At 44.9% G+C, this 24,174-nt stretch overlaps 1 protein-coding gene across 1 annotated transcript in view; it reads left to right on the top strand.

Annotated features, from left to right (window-relative positions):
- Positions 1-9,690: 9,690 nt before the first annotated feature.
- BRWD1 (bromodomain and WD repeat domain containing 1) overlaps positions 9,691-24,174 on the top strand; it is a 111,877-nt gene continuing 97,393 nt past the window's right edge. Inside the window, exons 1-4 of the mRNA XM_065876412.1 lie at positions 9,691-9,739; positions 9,834-9,892; positions 10,029-10,058; positions 10,222-10,281. Coding sequence (XP_065732484.1) covers positions 9,691-9,739; positions 9,834-9,892; positions 10,029-10,058; positions 10,222-10,281 — 198 coding nt within the window. The remainder of the gene's footprint in view (positions 9,740-9,833; positions 9,893-10,028; positions 10,059-10,221; positions 10,282-24,174) is intronic.

Below are 24,174 nucleotides of genomic sequence, written 5' to 3'. Positions count from 1 at the left end.
GCTTGGCTGGTAGCAAGCAGGTAGCTTGTGTGTCTCCTGCTTTATGTAGCTGGCAAAGTTTAGTTCTGTGTTCTTTGCCACTGGGGGAACTTTATACCTATAGGTCAATCCATCCCCATCTTAATGAGACAACCATGCAGTTAGAATCCTTGAAAGGCTGTAAGATTGTAGAGAATTCAGAGTATTGGGCTGGTCATTATTCTTTTTTTATAAAGAAAAAAAGAGAGAGCTGAAGAACTTATATTCTAGTAATTCCAGTTACTAATTAGAAAGTGTTAGCCATGTCGGACCAAGATCTGTATCAAGGTAAACGTTTAATTTATAGTGTACCTTGTCATCATAAAATTGAGTTTTTAAATATTTTACTGCAAAGAGCAAGATGTTCTTTTGTCATATTCTGCTCGCTGCAAAGTCTTTATAATTAAATTCTGTGGGATGTGTAACCTTTGTGAGGTTAGATTTTGGCAAAGCTTGTCTAATCGGTTTGTTGTAGGAAATTCCATCTTGTTATGGAAAATAAATCTATTCACAAAATTGTAATGAACATACCCACTTTGGGATAATTCTCACACTACCTATGACTGCATTAATTTTGTTTCGTTATCTCCTCTATGTGAGTGGTACGAATCCATGGGCTGGTCAGTATTCTAGCCTCTGCTCTCTTAAAGGCCTGGAGAAAGAAACCAACCCCTGTCTAACCCCACACAAAGCCCAGTTCTTCTGGAGGTTAGGCTGGGTCCTATGGGGAGTAGGTTGATAAAGTCTTTCCCTCTCACGTAGCTAGAAAGATTCTGGGTTCTTAATTCAAACATTATCTTAACCTCATCATTGCCATCATTCATATCTTAAACCTTTGGTGGCTTTAATTTTTTTTTTAATTAACATTATTTTGTGTTAGACTGTGGGTTTCTTGACCTGCTCTAGGCCAGACTTGCCCGTAAGTGAAAATGAGCGACCAGGAAGCTTTCTCCAGGTTATAAACAGGGAAGTTATTACTGCAATTAGGTGTCAAACATCATCACAGAAAACGGGAAGTCTTCCCTTAGGCACCCAGCTTACACTCCACCTACACTACTCAGGAGGGCAGTATTCCCCAGCGAGGTGACCCGGGGTCCCTGGAGCCCTCCTTCAACCCCAGCCTCCACCCTTCGTCCTTTCCTCTTTACAGACTTCCTCCTGCCCGGGGCTTCCGCTCCCTCCCAGCAGCTCCAGAGGCTCATCTGTCGGGCGGGCCCCGAAGCCAGTTTCCTTGGTCTCCTCATCTTTGCCTGAGGAAGCCCTGAGGAAACCCCGAGGAAACCCCAGAAGGCGGTGCCTGCTTGAGGGGAGAGGCTGGAGAATGGGGGAGGGGGGAGGGGGTGCTTTCTGTCTTGTGAAACAGGAGGGAAGGAGGCAGGGCACAACCTTTGAAAGAATGACACAGCCCGAGGACATGACGTAAACTGATTAGAAACAAATGGGTCCAAGACGGCAGACAAGTCACGTCCACTAGACCTTGAGCCTCTGTATACGCTCACATCAGCAAGCTAAATGACGCACCCAGAGGCCCCATGACAGTTCCAAGACCGACCGTAAGGATCAAAAAGTGGACAGGGGCTTCCCTGGTGGCGCAGTGGTTGGGAGTCCGCCTGCCGATGCAGGGGACGCCGGTTCGTGCCCCGGTCCGGGAAGATCCCACATGCCGCGCAGCGGCTGGGCCCGTGAGCCACGGCCGCTGAGCCTGCGCATCCGGAGCCTGTGCTCCTCAACGGGAGAGGCCACAACAGTGGGAGGCCCGCGTACCGCAAAAAAAAAAAAAAAAAGTGGGCAGTGGCCCAATTCCTGGAAACCCCGCCCCTTCCTAAAATAGCTGGAATACTCCTCCCCCTCATTAGCCTATGAAATCACCCACCCCTATAAAAACTGACAACCCCCATACCCTGGTGCCTTTCTCACCTTCTGAGATGGCCCACACTCTGTGGAGTGTGTTTCTCTCTAAATAAATCCACTTCTAACCGATCACTTTGTCTCCCGCTGAGTACTTTCTGCGATGAGACATCAAGAACCTGAGCTTCATTAAGTCCTGAAACCAGGTATGTGATCTCAGTTGGAAGACTGTGGGTTTTGGCCGGGTTCAAGTCCAAATCTGGCTTTAGGCTGGGTTGAGTCCCGGCACGTGGCTCCAAGTCCCAATCTGAGGTGCACGGTTTCAGCTGGGGCTCAGGCCGGAGGCTGCTGGCGGTGGGGGTGAGCCAGCTGGTCCCGGGGGCACGGGGCGCCATGTGGTCAGGGAGGCAGAGGCCACGCCACGCCCACGGGAAAGGCATGACAGAATGTTCCATCCCTGGAGCGCTCAGTCCTCTCCCCAAAGCAGCCTCCAATCCTGTTCCTGAAAATTCTCTTTCCACTCACCTTCATCTCTTGAAACTTTATTTTCTTCCTGCCTTTGAGGGAAGCCAGGAGGTCCTTCCCTCACGGGGTCACTGTGAGTTGGGGCCTGGAGAGGGACAAGGCATTCCCGGCCTTCCAAGCTCTACCCGTGCTGGCCTTGTCTTCATGGCAACAGCCCGGGCTGGGGGCCAGGTCTCCAGGTATGTTATGAGCCAAGAGGACTTTGTGGGCTGTCCCCAGGTCTAACCACCACACCATCCAAAAGGTTTATGAGTGAATGTTGAGAGCATAACTATCTCATATTGAGGAACTGTCTGGTCAAAAGGAATTTTTCATTAAACATCCAACAACTATTTATTGTGTACTTACCATATGTTAGGCTTGGTTGTAGCTCTAGAGGGATTTCAGAGAGCAAGACACACAAATCTCTGCCTACCCTCATAGAGTGGGAGGAAACAGGCAATAAACAAAAGAGATGAGCAAATTTCACAGTAGGTTAGAAGGTCGAAAGTACTAAGGAAAAAAGAAAGCAGGAAGGAGAAAGGGGAAATGGGGGTGCAGAGTGAGGGTAAGTTTTACTTTTATTTAGGGTAGTCAGGGAAGGTCTCTCTGGAAAGGTAACATTTGAGCCAAGACTTAAAGGAAGAGAGGGACTGGGCCATGCAGTTTTCTAGGGGAAGAGGGTTCTGGCAGAAGGAACAGCAAGTACAAAGGCCCTGAGGCAGCAGCGTGCCTGGCACAACAAGGTGGCCGGTGTAGTCAGAGCAGAGTCAAAGGAGGGGAGAACAGTGGGACAAGAGGTCAGAGAAGTACCAGGAAGGCCAGCTCCTTGGGGCCTCTGGGACTTGGGCTTCTCCTCTGAGTCAGATGGGAACCATCAGAGTGTTTTGAGAGGAGGGCAGACCTGACTGGTTTTAAGGATCCTTCAGCTGCCTGTTGAGAATGGGCGGTAACAGGATGAAGACAGAAGGAGGAAGACATTTAGGAGGTTGCTGTGCTCATCTGGGTGAGAAGTGGTTAGATTCAAGATCTCCTCTGAAGGTGGGCTCATCAGGGCTTACTGATGGATTGCACATGTGATAGAAAAGACAGATGATTCTAAGATTTTTGAAATGAGATTAACCAGGACCCAAATGATGTAAGAAAGGTTCTGTGAAGGAAGGAGTTTGGGGATCTAGATGGATTCTTTCAGGCTAGAGGACAGATATATACAGACAAGGAAGAAATATGGGAGCAGAGGGGAGACCTGGAGAGCAGGTGTTCTGAACAGCCACAGGGGTTACAGTGGAGGGTAGGAGTCATTACGGAGAGAATTAGTACCTATCAGAGTTCTGGAAGAAAACAGAATGCATAATCTGCTGGGATAGTTGAGGAGCATTAATGATGCTATTTACGAGGGTGTGGGCGGTTAAAATAAATCAGCAAAGGATGGCACAGCACCCTGGGCTGCCTCCAATGGCCATCTGACTCAGAAGACAAGTCCAAGTCCTGGGGGCCAGGGAAGGTAGGGGTATCAAAACCCCGAGATCGTTGCTGTGTGGAAAGAGGGCTGTCCCTCGTGAACTGTGGCCTCCAGGAGAGGAACAGTAGCCGCCACTAACCTACAGCTTGGCAGGAAGGGAGCTGGGAAAATAGAAACCCACCCTTGCCATCTCCCGCTGGGGCCTCTTACTGGATGAAGCCAGAGGGCAAGAGAGCCCTTAACTGTTAGTGCAGTCAGCTGGGAGTGCAGCAGGGGCAGTGCGGGGGAGCGTAGAGCCTGGATAGCCCCCCTTGAAAGCCCACCCAGCTTTCAAAACAAGCCAGGAGTTCAGCTTTAGGTGATAGGGACCAAGAACGGCTTGATTAGAGAATATGCCAAGTTGTGCTTCGGGAAATGTAAAAGTCGTGATAGGATTAATTGGGCGGGGAGTCAAGGAGGAGGCTCTTTGGTGACCGAGGGAATGGAGAGAAAGATACTCATTTTTCTGTGATGGCGTCATGCTGAGAGAGAGGCATTGTTCAAAGAATTTTACAGGCATCCTCTCTGGCAGAACTCCCAAACAACGCCAGCCATTGCATGAGCGTGAAAGAATACACGTCAGTGGTTTAGCACAGTGCCCAGGATATAGAAACATTCAACATGTGTTATCTGTTAGCTGTCATCCCCATTTTAAAGATGATTAAAAAACCAAAAACAAACGTTGTGCCACAGAAAAGTTGCTCAACTAGTAAGTGGTGTTGAAACACAGGGGCATTCTGAGTCTGGCTCCCACATTCCCAAGGTCATGTCCAACCTGTGTTTTCTGCAACGCCCTGAGAAACATTTCAAAGGAAGAACTGGTAAGTCTTGGAGACGGACATGGGTCAATGCCTGCAATGTGGGAACACTAGGGACCGAAGCCAACAACAAGGGAGAGGCAGAACTGGAGAGGCAAGAGATAAATGTGGAAACAATTTGTTGAGGGAGGCAGGGACAAGTTGCATTAAGGGGACAGCTGGCTGGGTTAGACTTAGAGGGAAGAAGAGGCCCTGAGAGAAAGGTGACACTGCCGGAAAGGGGAGGAAGGGCCTTGGGAATTAGATGCAAGGTCTGCGAGTGACTAGGGGCTGATCCCAAAGTCAGACACCTTCATTCATTTTTCCTTTTAAAATCCTCTGGAAGCCACGGAGCCACTAAGCCCATGCGCCACAACTACTGAGCCTGCGCTCTAGAGCCCGCGAGCCACAACTACTGAAGCCCGCGCGCCTAGAGCCTGTGCTCCACAAGAGAAGCCGCTGCAATGACAAGCCTGTGCACCGCAACGAAGAGTAGCCCCCGCTCGCCGCAACTAGAGAAAGCCTGCATGCAGCAAAAAACACCCAAAACAGCCAAAAAAAAAAAAAAAAAGTCCTCTGGAAGTCTCTCAAGATGTTAACTCTTCTATTTCTAGGGATTTATCTTACGGAAGCCCGGGAGCCAGTGTTTACCACATGGTGCCCGCCTTACAGAAATTCAGTTTTTGTTAAATGAATGAAATGATGCAGGGCTTTGGGTGCACTTGAATTCACTTCCATGTGCTGATTCAGTTTTGTGGTATCGTTGTTCTGTAAGTCCAACGTCATCTACTTTTTTACATCCCTCAGTATCCCTGATACTGTGCCTGCATCATTGATGTCTGCTAGCTGAATCTAAATTCAGTTAATAATGGACACTTGCATTAACATATTGATATTAGAATCTGAATGATGTATATAATTTCCTTTGCATAATCTCCACTGCTCACAGACCGACCTCATTTTTTACTGTTAAAATTGACCCTAATCTACTCTTTAATCCTCATTTTGGACCACTCTCCTATGTGAACTGTTGGAAACAGTCTGGTTTGCTCACCATTTTCCAGATGTGCTTTTCACACTTAATACCTTTGTGACTCCTAAATGGTGACTTGGAAGGCCCCACTGAATTTTTTTTTTTTATGATGATTCATCCTTAGGCAAATTCTTAAACTTTCTAAGCCTCAGTTTCCTCATTCTTAAAATGAGAATAATAGAGTCTAGCTCAGACTTGCCTGTGGTGAGATAATGCACGTATTATGCATTTTCAAATTTCAGCTCTCTCATGTACTAGCTGTGTGATCTTGTCTAGGCCCCCTGGTCTTTGGGTCCGATTTCCTCCTTTATGAAATGCGGCGAGGGCAGAAAGCATTCTGCAGTGCTTGTGCTCAGTTTAAGGTAGTGCTGTCCCACCCGGCTTGCAGCTACATGTCCTTGGGCGCTTCTCAGTCTCTCTTGGCCTCGGCTTTCTCAGTTGTGAAGTTAGCGTATTAAGAGCACCTGACCGTTGTGAAGATCAGTGACGTGTATCCAGGATGCTTGCCAAGGACTAAAACATCATAGTAGTTCCCTTTTAGTGGAGATGGGTGACAGCATTATAGCTGATGTCACCAGCCATTAAGATCTTCCAACCCTTGCTTACAAAGCACTTTTTCGATAATTTAGTTTTCCATGTAGCTTTCCTGTGGTGAAATTCAAAAGCTATTTCCATTTACCCAAAAGCAAACCTTAGTGTGTGCATTTGGGATGGCTTGGATTCAATTGCGTGAGGGATCCAAACATGATTCTCGCCTTATTTGGAGACCACTTCAAATAAGGCAGGTCCCAACTATGGAGTTGCTGATGGACAGTTTTCTCCCCTTTCCTCCTCTTCATTGTCTGTAAGTGGGAGTCAAATCTGGGTTTCTGTCACTTGACAGCTGAAGGGGGAAGATATTCTGCCTCTTGTCAGAAATCCTTGCGTCTCTATTCCAAACCTAGGAACAGTGCTTGTCATGGACGTCAGGGTAAGTTGTAAAGGAACTAGTAGGGCTTGTACAAGGGAAAACTCCTGTCATCTTTTCTGACCTCTTGTAATGGTTACCATGCTGCCCACACCAGAATTGCAGTTTTGGACAATGACCAGTGCTTGGGATATAAATTCTTGTACCATGTTTTGGGGCTTTTACTTTTATGATTTTGCTACAAAATGAAGTATGCAACTCCTTCGTCTATCTCTGAAAGGTTAAATTCTCTCCTCTTCATGTCTTTGTTATTTGCTAACTTTGGTAATCTTGTAGCATCAGCTCATACTGTCCCACAGGAATATATGCGCTGTAACTTCAACTAATCAAGTTGTTCCAAGTAGTTATCCATCGTAACAATTTAACTAGCCTGGATGCCCTATCTCAGTTGGTGGCACAACCTTGACCTACTAAGCCCCAAACTTGAGATTTTTGTGACTTTTCCTCTCATTCCACTTCAACCTCATCTTACTGATTGAACTTCCTATTTCTGAGCTTCTTTTTAAAATTTATTTTACTTACATTTATTTTTGGCTGCATCGGGTCTTCGTTGCTGTGTGCGGGTTTTCTCTAGTTGCGGCGAGCAGGGGCTACTCTTCGTTGCAGTGCGCGGGCTTCTCATCGCGGTGGCTTCTTTTGTTGTGGAGCATGGGCTCTAGGCACGCGGGCTTCAGTAGTTGTGGCATGTGGGCTCAGAAGTTGTGGCTCGTGGGTTCCAGAGCGCAGGCTCAGTAGTTGTGGCACAAGGGCTTCGTTGCTCCGTGGCATGTGGGATCTTCCCAGACCAGGGTTCGAACCCGTGTCCCCTGCCTTGGCAGGTGGATTCTTAACCACTGCACCACCAGGGAAGCCCTGAACTTCCTATTTCTGAACCCATCTCTCTCTCCATCTTTACAATGATTGCCCTAATGCATCTCATCTCTTTCCTATTTTCGGGGTCGACTAAGTGATTTTCCTGCCTCTTGGTCTTAACCCTGTCAAATCTATCCTACAATGAAAAGAATCCTTTCTGGCTTTGAACCCTTCAGTTGTTCCCAATTTTAACTCCCCCCCCCAATTTAAACTTTGATTTAATGGGTCCCATTCATACTTCCAAAGTCACCCCAAGTAGTCATATTAAACTTGAATTCCTTAAACCTGGAATGTTATTCATGTCTTGGCCCTCTGTTGTTCATGTACCTGGAATCCCTTTCCACACACTGAAGACTCAAACTTCTACCATCTCCCCCTCCCACAGGTGGGTTAACCTTCCTTCTTGTCATTCTTTGCAACGATGTAAGCATCATTTCTCCTAAAAGACACTGAAATCTTGGATGGCAAAGCTGTAGCTCATTCCTTCATCTCAATCCCCATCAGTGTTTGCTGAACCAACAGATACAAGAAAAGACTGCTGATGCACTCGTTCAAACACGTTTGGATCGCTCCCTTACAAACATATATAAAAACTTTTGCTATGTGGTGTCTAAATAATTAAAAGCTGGCACGTACAGGGTGCTTGCTGTAGGCTAAGAACACATATTAACCCATTACACCCTCACAACCCTATGAAGTAGGCACAAATATTATCTACAGTTTACAAGTGAGGAAAATTGAGGCTCAGAGGTTGTGATTTGCTCGAAGTCACACACTGAACAGCCCGGCATGGCCCAGGGTCAGTCCCACTCCAGGGTCTGCTCTAAACCACTACCTTTAACTTTTCTATGCTGTGGTTGTTATTCTACTGCGTAGGAATTGGGATTACAATGTCCTCTCCACGAGGACAGTATTTTGCTCGCTGTTGTACCTTAGGATTCCGAATAGGGCTCGTTGGCTATGCCGAGTGAATGAATCCGCAGCCTACCACGGCATTAAGGGAATTTTCTGGACCCTTGTGCACTGCTCCAGCCTCAAATCCTACTACTGTCTTCCAAGAGCATCCTAGTGACGCATGGTTCCCCCCCCTCGCTCCGCCCCGGGTGTCCCTCAAGGGACTGGGCTGCTGCGTGTCTATTGCCCACTTCCTCCCATCCGCCTTCCTATCCGGCTAAGTCATCGCCGGCCTGGACTGCCTTCCCGGACTAAAGAAGTTGACATCCTCAGCGTTGTACTGCATTTTCTTTAACCCTTTCTACAAGACTGCTGGGCTCTCCTAGGACTGCGGCTCGGCCTCATGATTCTATCTTCTTCTACTGCACGCGGCAACGTGGACTCTTAGTAAACGTTTGCTGTGCTCTCCAAGCTACAGAGGCTCAGTGTCCGCGGCCCCCCGGTCCCCACCCCCATCCTGTGACTTCCCCACATCCCTCCTCCACTCTCGGGGGAAAGCTTCTCGGCCGGCCTTCTCTTTGCGGGCGACACGATTCTCAGGTGTAAGGGTTTCGCGTCCTCGAAGCAAGCGATCTTCCGTGGGGGGCAAACACACTGGCCCCAGATGACCGTCCGTGAGGTCCTTTCCGAGAGCCCGAAGCTGGCGAACGCGCCGCACCCGCCGCGCGCCCTGGGACCCCCGCTTCCACGTCGAGGGGGGTCCGCTCCGGCCTCTGAAGCGGAGACCTGTCCCTCTCCCGCCCCCGCCCCCGCACGACCCCCACCCGACCTCCGCCCCCGCCGCCCGCCCCTCAGCGCAGTCGGGCCGCCGCCTCACAATGGCCGGGCGCCTTCTCACCGCGCGCAGGGATCCCGGCCACGCGCGCTCCCCTCCCCCACGCGCCTCCTCCTCCGGGGCTCGGCCCCTGGCGCACATAGTCTCCGCCCTGCGCCCCCTGAAGCGGAGGAGAGGGAGGCGAGGCGCGCTCTTCCAGCCGCGGACCGATCGCCGTTCGTCCGGTGGCGCCGGCGGCCCCCCACGGAGGAACTACTTTCTCTCCCTCAGGCGCACTACTTCGCGGAGGCGTCGGCGCTGGCGGCGCGCACGGCATGGCGGCGGCGGCGGCGGCGGCGGCGGCGGCGGCGCGCCTGAGGTAGAGAGACGCCGGCCCGGTCAGGCCTCGGCGCGGCCTACACGCTTCGCTCACCCGCTCCCGCCCCGGCTCCGCGCCCGGCCATGGCGGAGTCCTCGCCCGCCCGACGCCCGGTGCCCCTCATCGAGTCGGGTAAGACGCGCCGCCCGCGGCTACCCCCGCCACGGCCGCGGCCCCCTCCCCGCCGCCGCGCCCGCTCCTGACCCGATTCCCCGTCTCCCCGCAGAGCTGTACTTCCTTATCGCTCGGTACCTATCGGCCGGCCCGTGTCGGAGAGCCGCCCAGGTGAGTGCGGGCCCGCGGGCGGCGGCCGCGCTCCGGCGGTCGCGGCCCCGCCGCCGCCTGGGGTCGCGGGAGGAGGGCGCCTGGCGGACCGGGGTACGGCCCCCGCCCCCCTAACTGCGCGTCTCTTCGGCTGCAGGTGCTGGTGCAGGAGCTGGAGCAGTACCAGGTCTGTGCTGCGCGGCGGCGCCCGGCCCGCCGCGTCCCCTGCGTCCCCTGCCGGCCCTGCCCGGGGGCCGCTCGCCCGGCTCCCCCGTCCCCCGCCCCGCCGCCCCCCGCCCCCCGCCTGGCCCCGCGCGGTGGTCACTCGTGTGCGTCTCGGGTCTTTGCAGTTGCTGCCGAAGAGGTTGGATTGGGAGGGCAACGAGCACAACAGGAGCTACGAGGAATTGGTGAGAGTTTTGACATTTCCATCCCGGTGTTTCCGACCGCCCGCCCCCCGCCCCCTTTTCTGGTCTCCTGCTAGAGGGGCGAAGTGACCGAGCGGCGCTCGGAGGGGGCGGGAGGGCGGCCCGGGCGTCACCGGGACGACGGGACTCCCCCCTGTAGGTAGTATTTTGCTTTGGGATGGCCGGGTTTGTTTGGGTAGGAAACGGCTCCGGGGGGCGAGGTGGCGGGGTGGGTCCCCAGGTGCGGTGCTTCTGGTGAGAGCCGGGGGCGCGCCAGCCATTCAGCGAGCTGCTCTCATCCGTGTTTCTCCTGAACCCGACTTGTAACTCGACCTGTGATTGGTCTTCCTCTTTTTGCCCCGCCCATCTTCTCCAACCACTTGTTCCTAGGAATAGAAGCTTCGGTGTCTGAAAGGTGGAGAAATGTTCCTCTTTTTTCCCCCAGCAGAGTAATAAAAAATCTTGGCTGCTGTGAGACTGTGCCGCTCCTCCAATACTTGTGCCGCTGTAAACTGTGCCACACTTGCTGAATGCCTTAGGAAAGTTAATGTGATGAATTTTTACGTTGCTGTTTGGTGTATGTTACTTAATATAGGCTCTAAATACGCAGTTTCTCTTTCTGGAGCACCATTTAACGTAGATTACAGTTCTCTTTCCATTGTATTTTGTCGTCTTTTTTAGTTGCTCTCACAGTATATGATTTGGTTTGATTCACTTGTTTTGTCCTTAGTGAAATAAAACATTTTTCAGGAAAATATTTTTCCAATTTGTATATTAGGACAAAGGATTTCTTTAGTTGCCAGGTCATATTCAGCATCTTGTATGCACAAAACAACTGGGGGGAAAAAAAAGAGTTCCTGAATGATTTTTTACCACAGTTCTAATACCTGCAAGCAGAAGTTGGTAGAATATGATCACCATTGTTGAATTATACAAAAGAACAGAAATAGGGGGATTTGTTATCTGTATGTGAACAGTTAAGTATTTTTTTAAAAACTTAATTGAAGTATAGTTGATTTACAATGTTGAGGTAATTTGTGCTATACAGCAAAGTGATTCAGTTATATATACGTTCTTTTTCACATTTCTTTCCATTATGGTTTGTCACAGGATGTTGAATCTAATTCCCTGTGCTCTACAGTAGTACCTTGTTGTGTATCCATCCTCTATATAATAGTTGGCATCTGCTGACCCCAAGCTCCCAGTCCTTCCCTCCACTACTCCCCCTCCCCTGTGGCAACCACAAGTCTGTTCTCTGTCTGTGAGTCTGTTTCTGTTTTCGTAGATACTGAACACTTCTGTGTTAACAGTTAAAGTTGGTTGAATGTAACAAAAGATTCTATTTCAATTGTCAGTTTTAATATTTGCCTTCCTAGAGTTTTTTTGAAGCAAACACTTAAAAGTGAATATTTTCAAGCAAGTGAGCTCTAAAGGTTCTGTATCATGGCAGTTTTTATGTTTTCTTGAGTTTGACATTTTGAGACTTAAGGAAATGTTTAAAGGAGTGCTCCGTTTTATTGTTTTACTCCTGTTATTAGGTGAAAACAGTGTTGTCAGTGAAGCAGAAAAGCATTAATATTTTTTAAATTTATTTATTGAAGTATAGTTGAATTACAATGTGTTAATTATTGCTGTACAGCAGAGTGACTCAGTTATACACATATATACATCCTTTTTCATATTTTGCATCATGGTTTATCATAGGACATTGACTGTAGTTCCTGTGCTGTACAGTAGGACCTTGTTGTTTATTCATTCTGTATATACCGGTTTGCACTGCTAATTCCAAACTCCCAATCCAACCCTCTCCCACCTCCCTCCCCAGAAAAGTATCATTGACATGACAGTGCAGTCATGCTGCTGAAGAGAAAATTGCTTACATTTTGAAATAAGCATAATGCTGTAACTACTGGAAAAGTTTCTTTAAAAATAGATTTGTATATTTTTTGGCTTTTGCTGGTAGAATTGCTTAAAACTTAAAATTCTGCTTTAAATTATTCAGAATCTCTCTTTGTGATATATCCCTATGATGTGGCTGCGACATATGTCTTCTCATTGTCTGGATGATTTGTCTGATGGGTATCCTCTTCCTCCTTTACCTTCCTGCCTTCTCCTCTCCCAGCACTAAATGGTAGAGGATGAGTTTCCTGTATAGAGAATTATTCTTTTGTCAAGGGTATGAGTAGCTTCTAGTTCTCGAACAAAGTCTCCTTTTTTTAAAAAAAAATATTTTAAGAAGTGTTTAAATATACACAAATGAGAATAATGTAATGAATCTGCATATATCATAAACAAATTCATTAGCAATTTTTTTTTTTTTTCTTTTGGCCTCACCCTGTGGCATGTGGAACTTCCCTGACCAGGAATTGAACCTGCGCCCCCTGCAGTGGAAGCACGGAGGCATCACCATTGGACCCCTGGGGAAGTCCCCCAATTTGCTATACTTATTTATTTTTTTATATTTGGCTTGAATTGGGCTTCAGAAGTTCCATGCATTGGGCCAAAATTAAATCTCTTTTTATCTTGCATAGTATTTTTTTCCCCGTGCTGTTGATTTACTGAAGAGACTGAGTTATTCTGTAGAATGTTTCACATATTGGTTTTGTCTGATTGTTTCTTATAATGTTGTTTGTTTCTTTACTTTGTTTAGTTTATTCCTTTTTCTCAGTAGTTCGCTTTCTTGGATCAGAACCACCTGGGAGCTTTGTAAAATCTGGATGCCCAGGCTATGCCCCAGACCAGTTAAATAAGAATCTTTGTGGTGGGGCTGGACATTACTATTTTTTAAAGCCTTTCAGGTGATTCCCATATCACTGTTTACAAAGATACAGTTTATCTTAGACTTGTGACCATGCTGTTATTCCAGCATGTACTTTGGAAGTAAGAATGTTTTTGATACTTCTCAGGAGAATTGAGACTAGTTATCTCTCAATACCTAACCCTGGATTAGCAGTTGGGCCTGTGAATTTAATTGGAATTTTTATGATTTATAGGTGGTGAAGAAAGGGAAGAGTGAAATAGAAGTATAGAACTGGGCATGGGAATTGGGAAGGACTAGGTTTGTAAAAGGAGAGGTGTATTTAAAAAGGGGAAAGTGATTTGATATAGTTTGTGATTGAGCAACATGGTAGATCAATTTTTGTAGGCAATCTCTTAACCAGAAAAAAAAAACATCAGAAGATTCGTATAGTGTAGCCTGTCATTAGGGGATTTATCGTCATTAAGTTGTCATTTATTTATTTTTGGCTGTGTCCAGTCTTCGTCGCTGTGCGTGGGCTTTCTCTGGTTGTGGCGAGCGTTGCGGTGACTTCTCTTGGTGCACAGCACGGGCTCCAGGCGCGTGGGCTTCAGTAGTTGCAACACGCAGGCTCAGTAGTTGTGGCTTACGGGCTCTAGAGCGCAGACTCAGTAGTGGTGGCGCATGGGCTTAGTTGCTCCGCGGCATGTGGGATCTTCCCGGACCAGGGCTCGTGTCCCTTGCATTGGCAGGCAGATTTTTAACCACTGTGCCACCAGGGAAGTCCCTTGATATATATATTTTAAAATAATGTTTGAGTAGGCCTTTTGTGTGAGGGAAAGTCTTCAGAGTTATTTGTATTGAAATCAGTATCTGGTTTATTAGAATTGTAAGTGGTCATAGTTTTTAAACTTTTACGTTCATTTACAAATTTTAGAAGTCTAGTAACATATAGGAACAAGTATATTTGTTTTTACATTTTGATTAGTGTTTAATTTGTCACAAGAATTAAATCTTAAAATATTTAACACCAACTTAATATTAATTAAATTTCCTTGGGGGTTTCCACACTATATATGCAAATAGATGATGATTTTAATCTATAGATGTCTCAAGATGGCAAACATAAGATCTAAGCATAATCTTTCTAAGAATTTAACTGTTGTAAGTATATTATTTATTTATTTATATATTTGCCTGCTCCATGCAGCACGAGGGATCTTAGTTCCCCAACCAGGGATCGCACCTGTGCCCCCTGCAATGGAAGTGCAGAGTCCTAACTACTGGACCACCAGGGAATTCCCAGTATATTTTTATTTTATTTTATTTTATTTTATTTTATTTTATTTTATTTTATTTTATTTATTTATTATAAATTCATTTTAATTTATTTATTTTTGGTTGCCTTGGGTCTTTGTTGCTGCGTGCGGGCTTTCTCTAGTTATGGCGAGCGGGGGCTACTCTTCTTTGTGGTATGAGTGCTTCTCGTTGTGGTGGCTTCCCTTGTTGTGGAGCACGGGCTCTAGGCATGTGGGCTTCAGTAGTTGTGGCATCTGGGCTCACTAGTTGTGGCGCATGGGCTTAGTCGCCCCGCAGCACGTGAGATATTCCTGGACCAGAGTTCGAACCCGTGTCCCCTGCATTGGCAGCTGGATTCTTAACCATTGTGCCACCCGGAAAGTCCTATTTTATTTATTTTTATTTTAAAAATATTTATTTATTTATTTGGCAAAATCGGGTCTTAGTTGCAGCATACGGGATCTCTCATTGTGGCGCGCAGGCTCCAGAGCTTGCGGGCCCAGTAATTGTGGTGCGTGGGCTTAGTTGCCCAATCAGGGATCGAACCCATGTCCCCTTCATTGGAAGGTGGATTCTTAAACACTGGACCACCAGGGAGTCCCGTAAATGTATTTTAAATTTATTGTAGCAAATTATTCTTTTTTACTCTTACAAACATTAAAAATAGTTCAGTTATTACAAAACTTGTTACTATATCAGAATAACTGTAACTTGCACAAGTGTATCCATACTTCTTTTCTTCATCTCTGCTTATTTGTCAACCTTCCTTGGTTTATGAATTCACTGTCCAAATCAAGGGGAGAGTGGTATTACCATCTTGAGCTCCCTACTGGATTAAGGACTCAGGTTATGATTGAAGATTATGACTCAGGTCTTGAAATTTGGGTGCACTGCCACATAGACTCTACTGTAGCCTCAAATTGAGCCTTTTTTTAAAAAATAGCAAGGCTACTTATTTACCCATTTAAAACAAAACAACTCCTGGGACTTCCCTGGCGGTCCAGTGGTTAAGAATTCCCTCTTCCACTGTAGGGGGCATGGGGTCGATCCCTGGTTGAGGAACTAAAATCCCACATGCTGTACTGCATGGCCAAAAATAAATAAATAAAACTCTGTTTTCCCCCCCTGTATTGCAATTAGTCACATTACCATTTTATTTTCATTGTGGGATTCTAAAGACCCTTCATCCCGAGTGCAGCTTGTTTCTTCCCTCTCTGTAGGGATTCTGCATTTTCTTTGTACTTGACTATAGAGATCTATCATTCTACAGGCATTTCATTGACAACACTTGGGAACACTTAATGATCATGGTAGTGTGATGGTAAGTTACAGTCTAGCAATAGAGCAGTATTAAATCAGAAATTTGGGTTTTGGTGCCAGGTGGCTAGGCTGTAATCTTGACTTTTTAGCATTACTTACTAGATGTTCTAAGGCAGATTATTTAATCTCTACCTCAGTTCCTCGATCTGCAAGACAAGGGTAATAATAATTGTATCAAAGTGTTGTTGTGAACCTTATATGGAAATAAATGATTTTGCAGTGTTTATTAGTAACAATGTTGATAGGACAGTAAGTCATAATATTGTTAGACTTCCCCTTCACCTAATTTATATTTGTAGGGTCTTATGAAATAACAAAATACAGTCTTTATGAGCTCTAACACTTGTATGAATGATACCTGGTATTCACCCTTATGGATGACCACAGAGTAGGAAGGGGAACGGCAGTCTCTATACCTTAGTGCTGAGTAACGGTAGTGGTGTCACTATCTGAGTCACTTAGCCTTGACTCTGCTACTTTATTATTTATTTACTCAATTTTTTGGCTGTGTCGGGTCTTAGTTGTGGCGCACAAACTCTCTCTAGTTGTGGCACACAGGCTCAGCAGTTTGCACGGCCTTAGTTGCCCCGTGGCTTGTGGGATCTTTGTTCCCCAACCAAGGATGGAACCCGCATCCCCTGCATTGGAAGATGGATTCTTAACCACTGGACCACCAGGGAAGTCCCTTGACTGTGCTACTTTAAAAGAGAATAGTTATTAGTTACTTTGTTTTCATAGGCTCATCTAATCATAACAGTTATTTTCCTCTAAAGCAGGGGTCTCTAACCCCTGTGCTGCAGAGTGGTACCTGTCTGAGGCCAGTTAGGAACTGGGCCGCACAGTAGGAGGTGAGTGGCAGGCAAGCGAGAGAAGCTTCATCTGCCGCTCCCCATTGCTCCCCATCACTTGCATTATGCTTGAACCATCCCCCCACCAACTCCCCACCTCGCCGCGGTCTGTGGAAAAATTGTCTTCCACGAAACTGGTCCCTGGTGCAACAAAGGTTGGGGACCGCTGCTCTAAAGGACAAAGGTCATGTGACGTTTTTCCTTTCAAATTGTCTAAATCCTTACAGTTTTTAAAAAATCTCCTCCCTATGTGGAGTATCTGTCTCTCTTTTTTTTTCCTTAGTTCTTTACTTTGAAGCTATGTTATTAGGTGCATACAAATTCCAAACTTATCTTCCTGTTTAGTTGATCCCCCTCCTTCTTTCAAATGGACTTAATTTTTTAGAGCAGTTTTGGGTTCATAGCAGAACTGAGTGGAAGATACAGAGATTTCCCATATACTCCTGCTCCCATAAATGCATAGTCTCCCTCATTATCAACATCTCCCACCAGAGTGGTACATTTATTGCAGTTGATGACTATTTTGACATACCATGCTCATCCAAAGTCTATAGTTTATGTTAGTGTTCTCTTACATTTACATTCAGTGCTCTTGGTATCTCTTACGTTTACATTCAGTGCTCTTGGTATTGTACAGTCTGGGTTTGGCAAATGTACAATGACATGTATCCACCAATATAGTATCATAGAGTAATTTTACAGCCCTAAAAATCCTTTGTGCTCTGCCTAAATATCTGTCCCTTCCTCCCTTCCTCCCTCCCACTGATGTTTTTGCTGTCTCCATAGTTTCACCTTTTCCAGAATTTGACCCTTATTTTATTTTTATTATTTTAAAATTTATTTATATTATTTTTATTTGTTTTTGGATGCATTGGGTCTTTGTTGCTGCACACGGGTGTTCTCTAGTTGTGGTGAGTGGGGGCTACTCTTCGTTGCGGTGTGTGGGCTTCTCATTGCGGTGGCTTCTCTTGTGGAGCACAGGCTCTAGGCACGCAGGCTTCAGTAGTTAGGGCTTGCGGGCTCTAGAGCGCAGGCTCAGTAGTTGTGATGCATGGGCTTAGTTGCTCCGCGGCATGTGGGATCTTCCTGGACCAGGGCTCGAATCCATGTCCCCTTCACTGGTAGGCGGATTCTTAACTGCTGTGCCACCAGGGAAGCCCTGACCCTTTTTTTTAAAAATTAGGAAATACTCTCTCTTCATACTTCTTGCCTTAAAGTCTAACATTGCCTCGTGTTAGTGTAGCCAGCCCAGTTTTCTTTTGGTTAGTGATGGCATAGTATTTTTTTTTTTTTTATCCTTTTACTTTTGGTATTCCTGGGGTCTCATTTTTAAAGTGTGTCTCCTGAAACAGCATGTAGTTTTATTCAGTCTTTTAGTTGGAGTGTTTAAACCATTTGTATTTAATATAATTACTTAAACATGATTGTGTTAGACCTACCAAGTATCTGTTTTATATATGTCCCATTTATTTTTCCTCTCTTACTTTCTTTTGGATTAAGCAGCTGTTATTCTATTTTTTTTTATTGCTTTTCCATAATATATCTTTTTATTGTTTTAGTGGTTACCCTAGAGATTATAATATGCATTACCATTTACTTTAGGTACTTTAACCACTTCTCATATAAATGGAGTTAAAACTATTAGTTGTCACCCTCTTGTCCTTTGGGCTATTAGCATATTTTACTTTTACATATGTTATAAATTTTTCCAGATGTTATTGTAGTTGTTTTATTTTATTTTATTTTTTTTGGCCACACTGCACAGCATGCAGGATCTTAATTCCCCGACCAGGGATCATACCCACATACCCTGCATTGGGAGTGCGGAGTCTTAACCACTGGACCACCAGGGAAGTCCCTGTAGTTGTTTTAAAGTCAATTTGCATTTGCTTATCCACCTGTATATCTTTCCTGGTATTTTTAATTCCTTCCTGTCTTTCCATGCCTCTTATATGTGATTATTTTTTCTTCAGTCTCCACAACTTATTTTGGTATTTCTTCTAATGAAAGTTTGTTGGCAGTGACTTCAGTTTTCCTTTTTCTTTCTTTTTTTTTGGTTTGAAAACGTCTTTGTTTTGACTTTATTTTTAAAAAATATTTATTTTTTGGATTTATTTATTTTCTTAATTTTTGTCCGTGTCTGGTCTTAGTTGGCGGCACGTGAGATCTTTCATTGTGGCGTGCGGTCTCTTTGTTGCGGTGCTCAGGCTTCTTTGTAGTTGTGGCGTGCGGGTTTTCTCTCTCTAGTTGTGGCTTATGGGCTCCAAGGCACGTGGGCTCTGTAGTTTGCGGCATTCGGCCTCTCTCATTGAGGTGCGTGAGCTCAACAGTTGTGGCGCGTGGGCTTAGTTGCCTTGCAGCGTGTGGGATCTTAGTTCCCCGACCAGGGATTGAACCCGCCTCCCCTTCATTGGAAGGCAGGTTCTTTACGAGTGGACCATCAGGGAAGTCTCTTGACTTTATTTTTAAGGTATTTTTTTAAATTTTTAAATAATTTTTACTCATTATTAAAAAAATATTTTTAAAAAATTCTTTTCATTTATTTTTGGCTGTGTTGGGTCTTTGTTGCTGCGCGCTGGCTTTCTCTAGTTGTGGCGAGTGGGGGCCACTCTCGGTTGTGGTGTGCAGGCTTCTCATTGTGGTGGCTTCTCATTGCAGAGCATGGGCTCTAGGTGCACGGGCTTCAGTAGTTGTGCGCAGGCTCAGTAGTTGTGGTGCACGGGCTTAGTTGCTCTGCGGCATGTGGGATCCCCCTGGACCAGGGCTCGAACCTGTGTCCCCTGCATTGGCAGGCAGATTCTTAACCACTGCGCCACCACAGAAGCCCAGATTTTTTTTTTTAATTAATTAGTTTGTTTTTTTTGGCTGTGTTGGTTCTTCGTTGTTGCGCGTGGGCTTTCTCTAGTTGCGGCGAGCAGGGGCTACTCTTCCTTGCAGTGTGCGGACTTCTCATTGTGGTGGCTTCTCTTGTTGTGGAGCACGGGCTCTAGGCACGCAGGCTTCAGTAGTCGTGGCACGTGGGCTCAGTCGTTGTGGTTCGTGGGCTCTAGAGTGCAGGCTCAGTAGTTGTGGTGCATGGGCTTAGCTGCTCTCTGGCATGTGGGATTTTCCCAGACTAGAGATCAAACCCATGCCCCCTGCATTGGCAGGTGGATTCTTAACCACTGCGTCACCAGGGAAGCACCAGGACTATTTTTTTAAGGAAGTACGTTTATTGGCGGTTGATAATTCATCTTTTCTGAACTGCCTTTTTATATCTTTTATCTGCTTTTCCCCTGCTGTCTTATTGTTTTGCAAGAATTCTCTATATGTTAGGTTATTCTTTGGTCTGTCACATATTCTAAATTCCTCTTTCCAGTTTGCAGGTTGCTTTTTAGTTTTCTTTGGAGGTTTTGTTTTTAGAGGTTTAAGATTTTTAACTTTTTACATGTCTTAATCTTTATTTTGCTTTTATGGTTGTTCTTAAACCATACTTCCTGTACTAGAAAATTATAAAGGCAATATTATGTATTTACTCATTTATATTTTTCCTAGGTCATTTATAATTTCTTTTTAAAAATTTTTATCGTTTTATTTTTTTAAAATAAATTTATTTTATTTATCTTTGGCTATGTTGGGTCTTTGTTGCTGCATGTGGGCTTTCTCTAGTTGTGGTGAGCGGGGGCTACTGTTCGTTGCAGTGCACGGGCTTCTCATTGTGGTGGCTTCTCTTGTTGTGGAGCATGGGCTCTAGGCTCATAGGCTTCAGTAGTTGTAGCTCACAGGCTCAGTACTAGTGGCTTGCAGGCTCAGTAGTTGTGGCTCGTGGGCTCTAGAGCACAGGCTCAGTAGTTGTGGTGCACGTGCTTAGTTGCTCCATGGCATATGGGATCTTTCCGGACCAGGGCTTGAACCTGTGTCCCCTGCATTGGCAGGCGTATTCTTAACCACTGCACCACCAGGGAAGCCCATAATTTCTTTTTTTTTTTTTTTTTAGCGGTACACGGGCCTCTCACTGTTGTGGCCTCTCCCGTTGCGGAGCACAGGCTCTGGACGCGCAGGCTCAGCGGCCATGGCTCACGGGCCCAGCCGCTCTGCGGCATGTGGGATCTTCCCAGACCGGGGCACGAACCCGCGTCCCCTGCATCGGCAGGCAGACTCTCAACCACTGTGCCACTAGGGAAGCCCCATAATTTCTTTTTAAATGTTTTTATGTAGAGTTTATTTTAGCATTTGGTTGGTATGATATATGGATCTAGCCTTTTCCAGATTGTCAGTCAGTTTGCAGGTAACATCTGAGTCATCTTCTTTCTCTGCAGAGAATGCAGTCATTATCATTTTCTAAGTTCTTTCTGACTTTCCTCCGTGGACTTTTTCTGTTCTTGTGACATTCTGTACTATTTTTATGATTGAACTTTTTTTTTTTTTAACGTCATTATTGGAGTGTAATTGCTTTGCAGTGATGTGTTAGTTTCTGCTTTATAACAAAGTGAATCAGCTATACATATATATATATCCCCATATCCCCTCCCTCTTGCGTGTCTCTCCCACCCTCCCTATTCCACCCCTCTAGGTGGTCACAAAGCACCAAGCTGATCTCCCTGTGCTGTGTGGCTCTTTCCCACTAGCTATCTATTTTACATTTGGTAGTGTATATATGTCCATGCCACTCTCTCACTTCGTCCCAGCTTACCCTTCCCCTTCCCCTCAAGTCCATTCTCTTCGTCTGCGTCTTTGTTCCTGTCCTGCCCCCACGTTCTTCAGACCAATTTTTTTTTTTTTTTTTAGATTCCATATATATGTGTTAGCATACGGTATTTGTTTTTCTCTTTCTGACTTCACTCTGTATGACAGACTCTAGGTCTATCCACCTCACTACAAATAACTCAATTTCGTTTCTTTTTATGGCTGAGTAATATTCCATTGTATATATGTGCCACATCTTCTTTAAACATTCATCTGTTGATGGCCACTTAGGTTGCTTCCATGTCCTGGCTATTGTAAATAGAGCTGCAAGGAACATTGTGCTACATGACTGTTTTTGAATTATGGTTTTCTTAGGGTATGTGCCCAGTAGTGGGATTGCTGGGTCATATGGTGGTTCTATTTTTAGTGTTTTTTTTTTTGTGTGTGGTACGTGGGCCTCTCACTGTTGTGGCCTCTCCCATTGAGGAGCAACAGGCTCCAGACGCGCAGGCTCAGCGGCTCCACAACATGTGGGATCCTCCCGGACCGGGGCATGAACCTGTGTCCCCTGCATCGGCAGGCGGACTCTGAACCACTGCGCCACCAGGGAAGCCCTATTTTTAGTTTTTTAAGGAAACTCCATACTGTTCTCCATAGTGGCTGTATCAATTTATATTCCCACCAACAGTGCAAGAGGGTTCCCTCTTCTCCACACTCTCTCCAGCATTTACTGTTTGTAGATTTCGTGATGATGGCCATTCTGACTGGTGTGAGGTGTTAACCTCATTGTAGTTTTGATTTGCATTTCTCTAATGATTAATGATGTTGAGCATCCTTTCATGTGTTGGTTGGTAATCTGTATATCTTCTTTGGAGAAATGTCTATTTAGGTCTTCTGTCCATTTTTGAATTGGGTTGTTTGTTTTGTTGATATTGAACTGCATGAGCTGCTTGTAAATTTTGGAGATTAATGCTTTGTCTGTTGCTTCATTTGCAAATATTTTCTCCCATTCTGGGGGTTGTCTTTTTGTCTTGTTTATGTTTTTCTTTGCTGTGCAAAAGCTTTTAAGTTTCATTAGATCCCATTTGTTTATTTTTGTTTTTATTTCCATTTCTCTAGGAGGTGGGTCAAAAAGGATCTTGCCATGATTTATGTCATAGAGTGTTCTGCCTATGTTTTCCTCTAAGAGTTTTATAGTGTCTGGTCTTACATTTAGGTCTTTAATCCATTTTGAGTTTATTTTTGTGTATGGTGTTAGAGACTGTTCTAATTTCATTCTTTTACATGTAGCTGTCCAGTTTTCCCAGCACCACTTATTGAAGAGGCTGTCTTTACTCTGTTGTATATTCTTGCCTCCTTTATCAAAAATAAGGTGACCATATGTGTGTGGGTTTATCTCTGGGCTTTCTGTCCTGTTCCATTGACCTATATTTCTGTTTTTGTGCCAGTACCATACTGTCTTGATTACTGTAGCTTTGTAGTATGGTCTGAAGTCAGGGAGCCTGATTCCTTCAGCTCCATTTTTCGTTCTCAAGATTGCTTTGGCTATTCGGGGTCTTTTGTGTTTCCATACAAATTGTGAAATTTTTTGTTCTAGTTCTGTGAAAAATGCCAGTGGTAGTTTGATAGGGATTGCATTGAATCTGTAGGTTGCTTTGGGTAGTAGAGTCATTTTCACAGTGTTGATTCTTCAATCCAAGAACATGGTGTATCTCTCCATCTGTTTGTATCATCTTTAATTTCTTTCATCAGTGTCTTATAGTTTTCAGCATACAGGTTTTTTTGTCTCCTTAGGTAGGTTTATACCTAGGTATTTTATTCTTTTTGTTGCAGTGGTAAATGGGAGTGTTTCCTTAATTTCTCTTTCAGATTTTTCGTCATTAGTGTATTAGGATGCAAGAGATTTCTGTGCATTAATTTTGTATCCTGCTACTTTACCAAATTCATTGTTTAGCTCTAGTAGTTTTCTGGTAACATCTTTAAGATTCTCTATGTATAGTATCATGTTATCTGCAAACAGTGACAGCTTTACTTCTTCTTTCCGATTTGAATTCCTTTTATTTCTATTTCTTCTCTGATTGCTGTGGCTAAAACTTCCAAAACTATGTTGAATAATAGTGGTGAGAGTGGGCAACCTTGTCTTGTTCGTGATCTTAGAGGAAATGGTTTCAGTTTTTCACCATTGAGAACCATGTTGGCTGTGGGTTTGTCATATATGGCCTTTATTATGTTGAGGTAAGTTGATTGAACTTTGTAATATGTAGTCAGCATTGTAGGTCAAAAAGAAGGTGGTCATTAAATACATTGTGTTGTGCTTTAAGGTGTTAGGGAATTAGGAAGGAATTGGTTTTGAACTATACCTTAACCAATAGCTGTGTAGCCATGTATGCTTTCTGGCCTTGTATTTGGGAAATAATATTTCTGTTCTAAATTATTTAATTGCATTTACTTAAGTATTTTAGACATTTCAAGGCTCAGCACCTGAACCTTTCACTCTCCACCAAGTACATTTCTTTTATTTGATTCTTTGTAAACTCTTGATTTATGTTTGTATTGCACTTTATGAATTTGTTTTAAAGACATAGCTAAAGTGAATAGGTTTTATTTCTTTTGGTCATTTGGAATAGGACAGACTTCTGGGTGAAATAACTGAGTCTGGCTAGGAGATGTTTTACATTGATGTTGAAATCTATGGTCTTTACTATGTACATGTGGCTGAAATTGTTATTTGACCAAGAATATTTATTATTTCATATCTTCTGTAGGCTATACATGTGTAAAATTCATGCATTTTAAAGTGCCTGTTTCGGGAATTCCCTGGCGGTCCAGTGGTTAGGACTCTGTGCTTCCACTGCAGGGGGTATAGGTTCTATCCCTGGTCAGGAAACTAAGATCCAACAAGATGCATGGCACCAAAAAAAAAAGTGTGCCTGTCTCTTCTGTTTTAATACATCTTGTTAAACAGTATTTTTAAAAAATGAAGTTTAACTTCTTTGGGAATATTTGTGTCTTCATTAAGTTCCATAT

Source organism: Phocoena phocoena, chromosome 4 (genome assembly GCF_963924675.1).
Source record: "Phocoena phocoena chromosome 4, mPhoPho1.1, whole genome shotgun sequence".
NCBI classification, from domain to species: domain Eukaryota; kingdom Metazoa; phylum Chordata; class Mammalia; order Artiodactyla; family Phocoenidae; genus Phocoena; species Phocoena phocoena.
The sequence above is the reverse complement of the archived record's forward strand: the minus strand, read 5'-3'. Positions and strand labels throughout refer to the sequence as shown.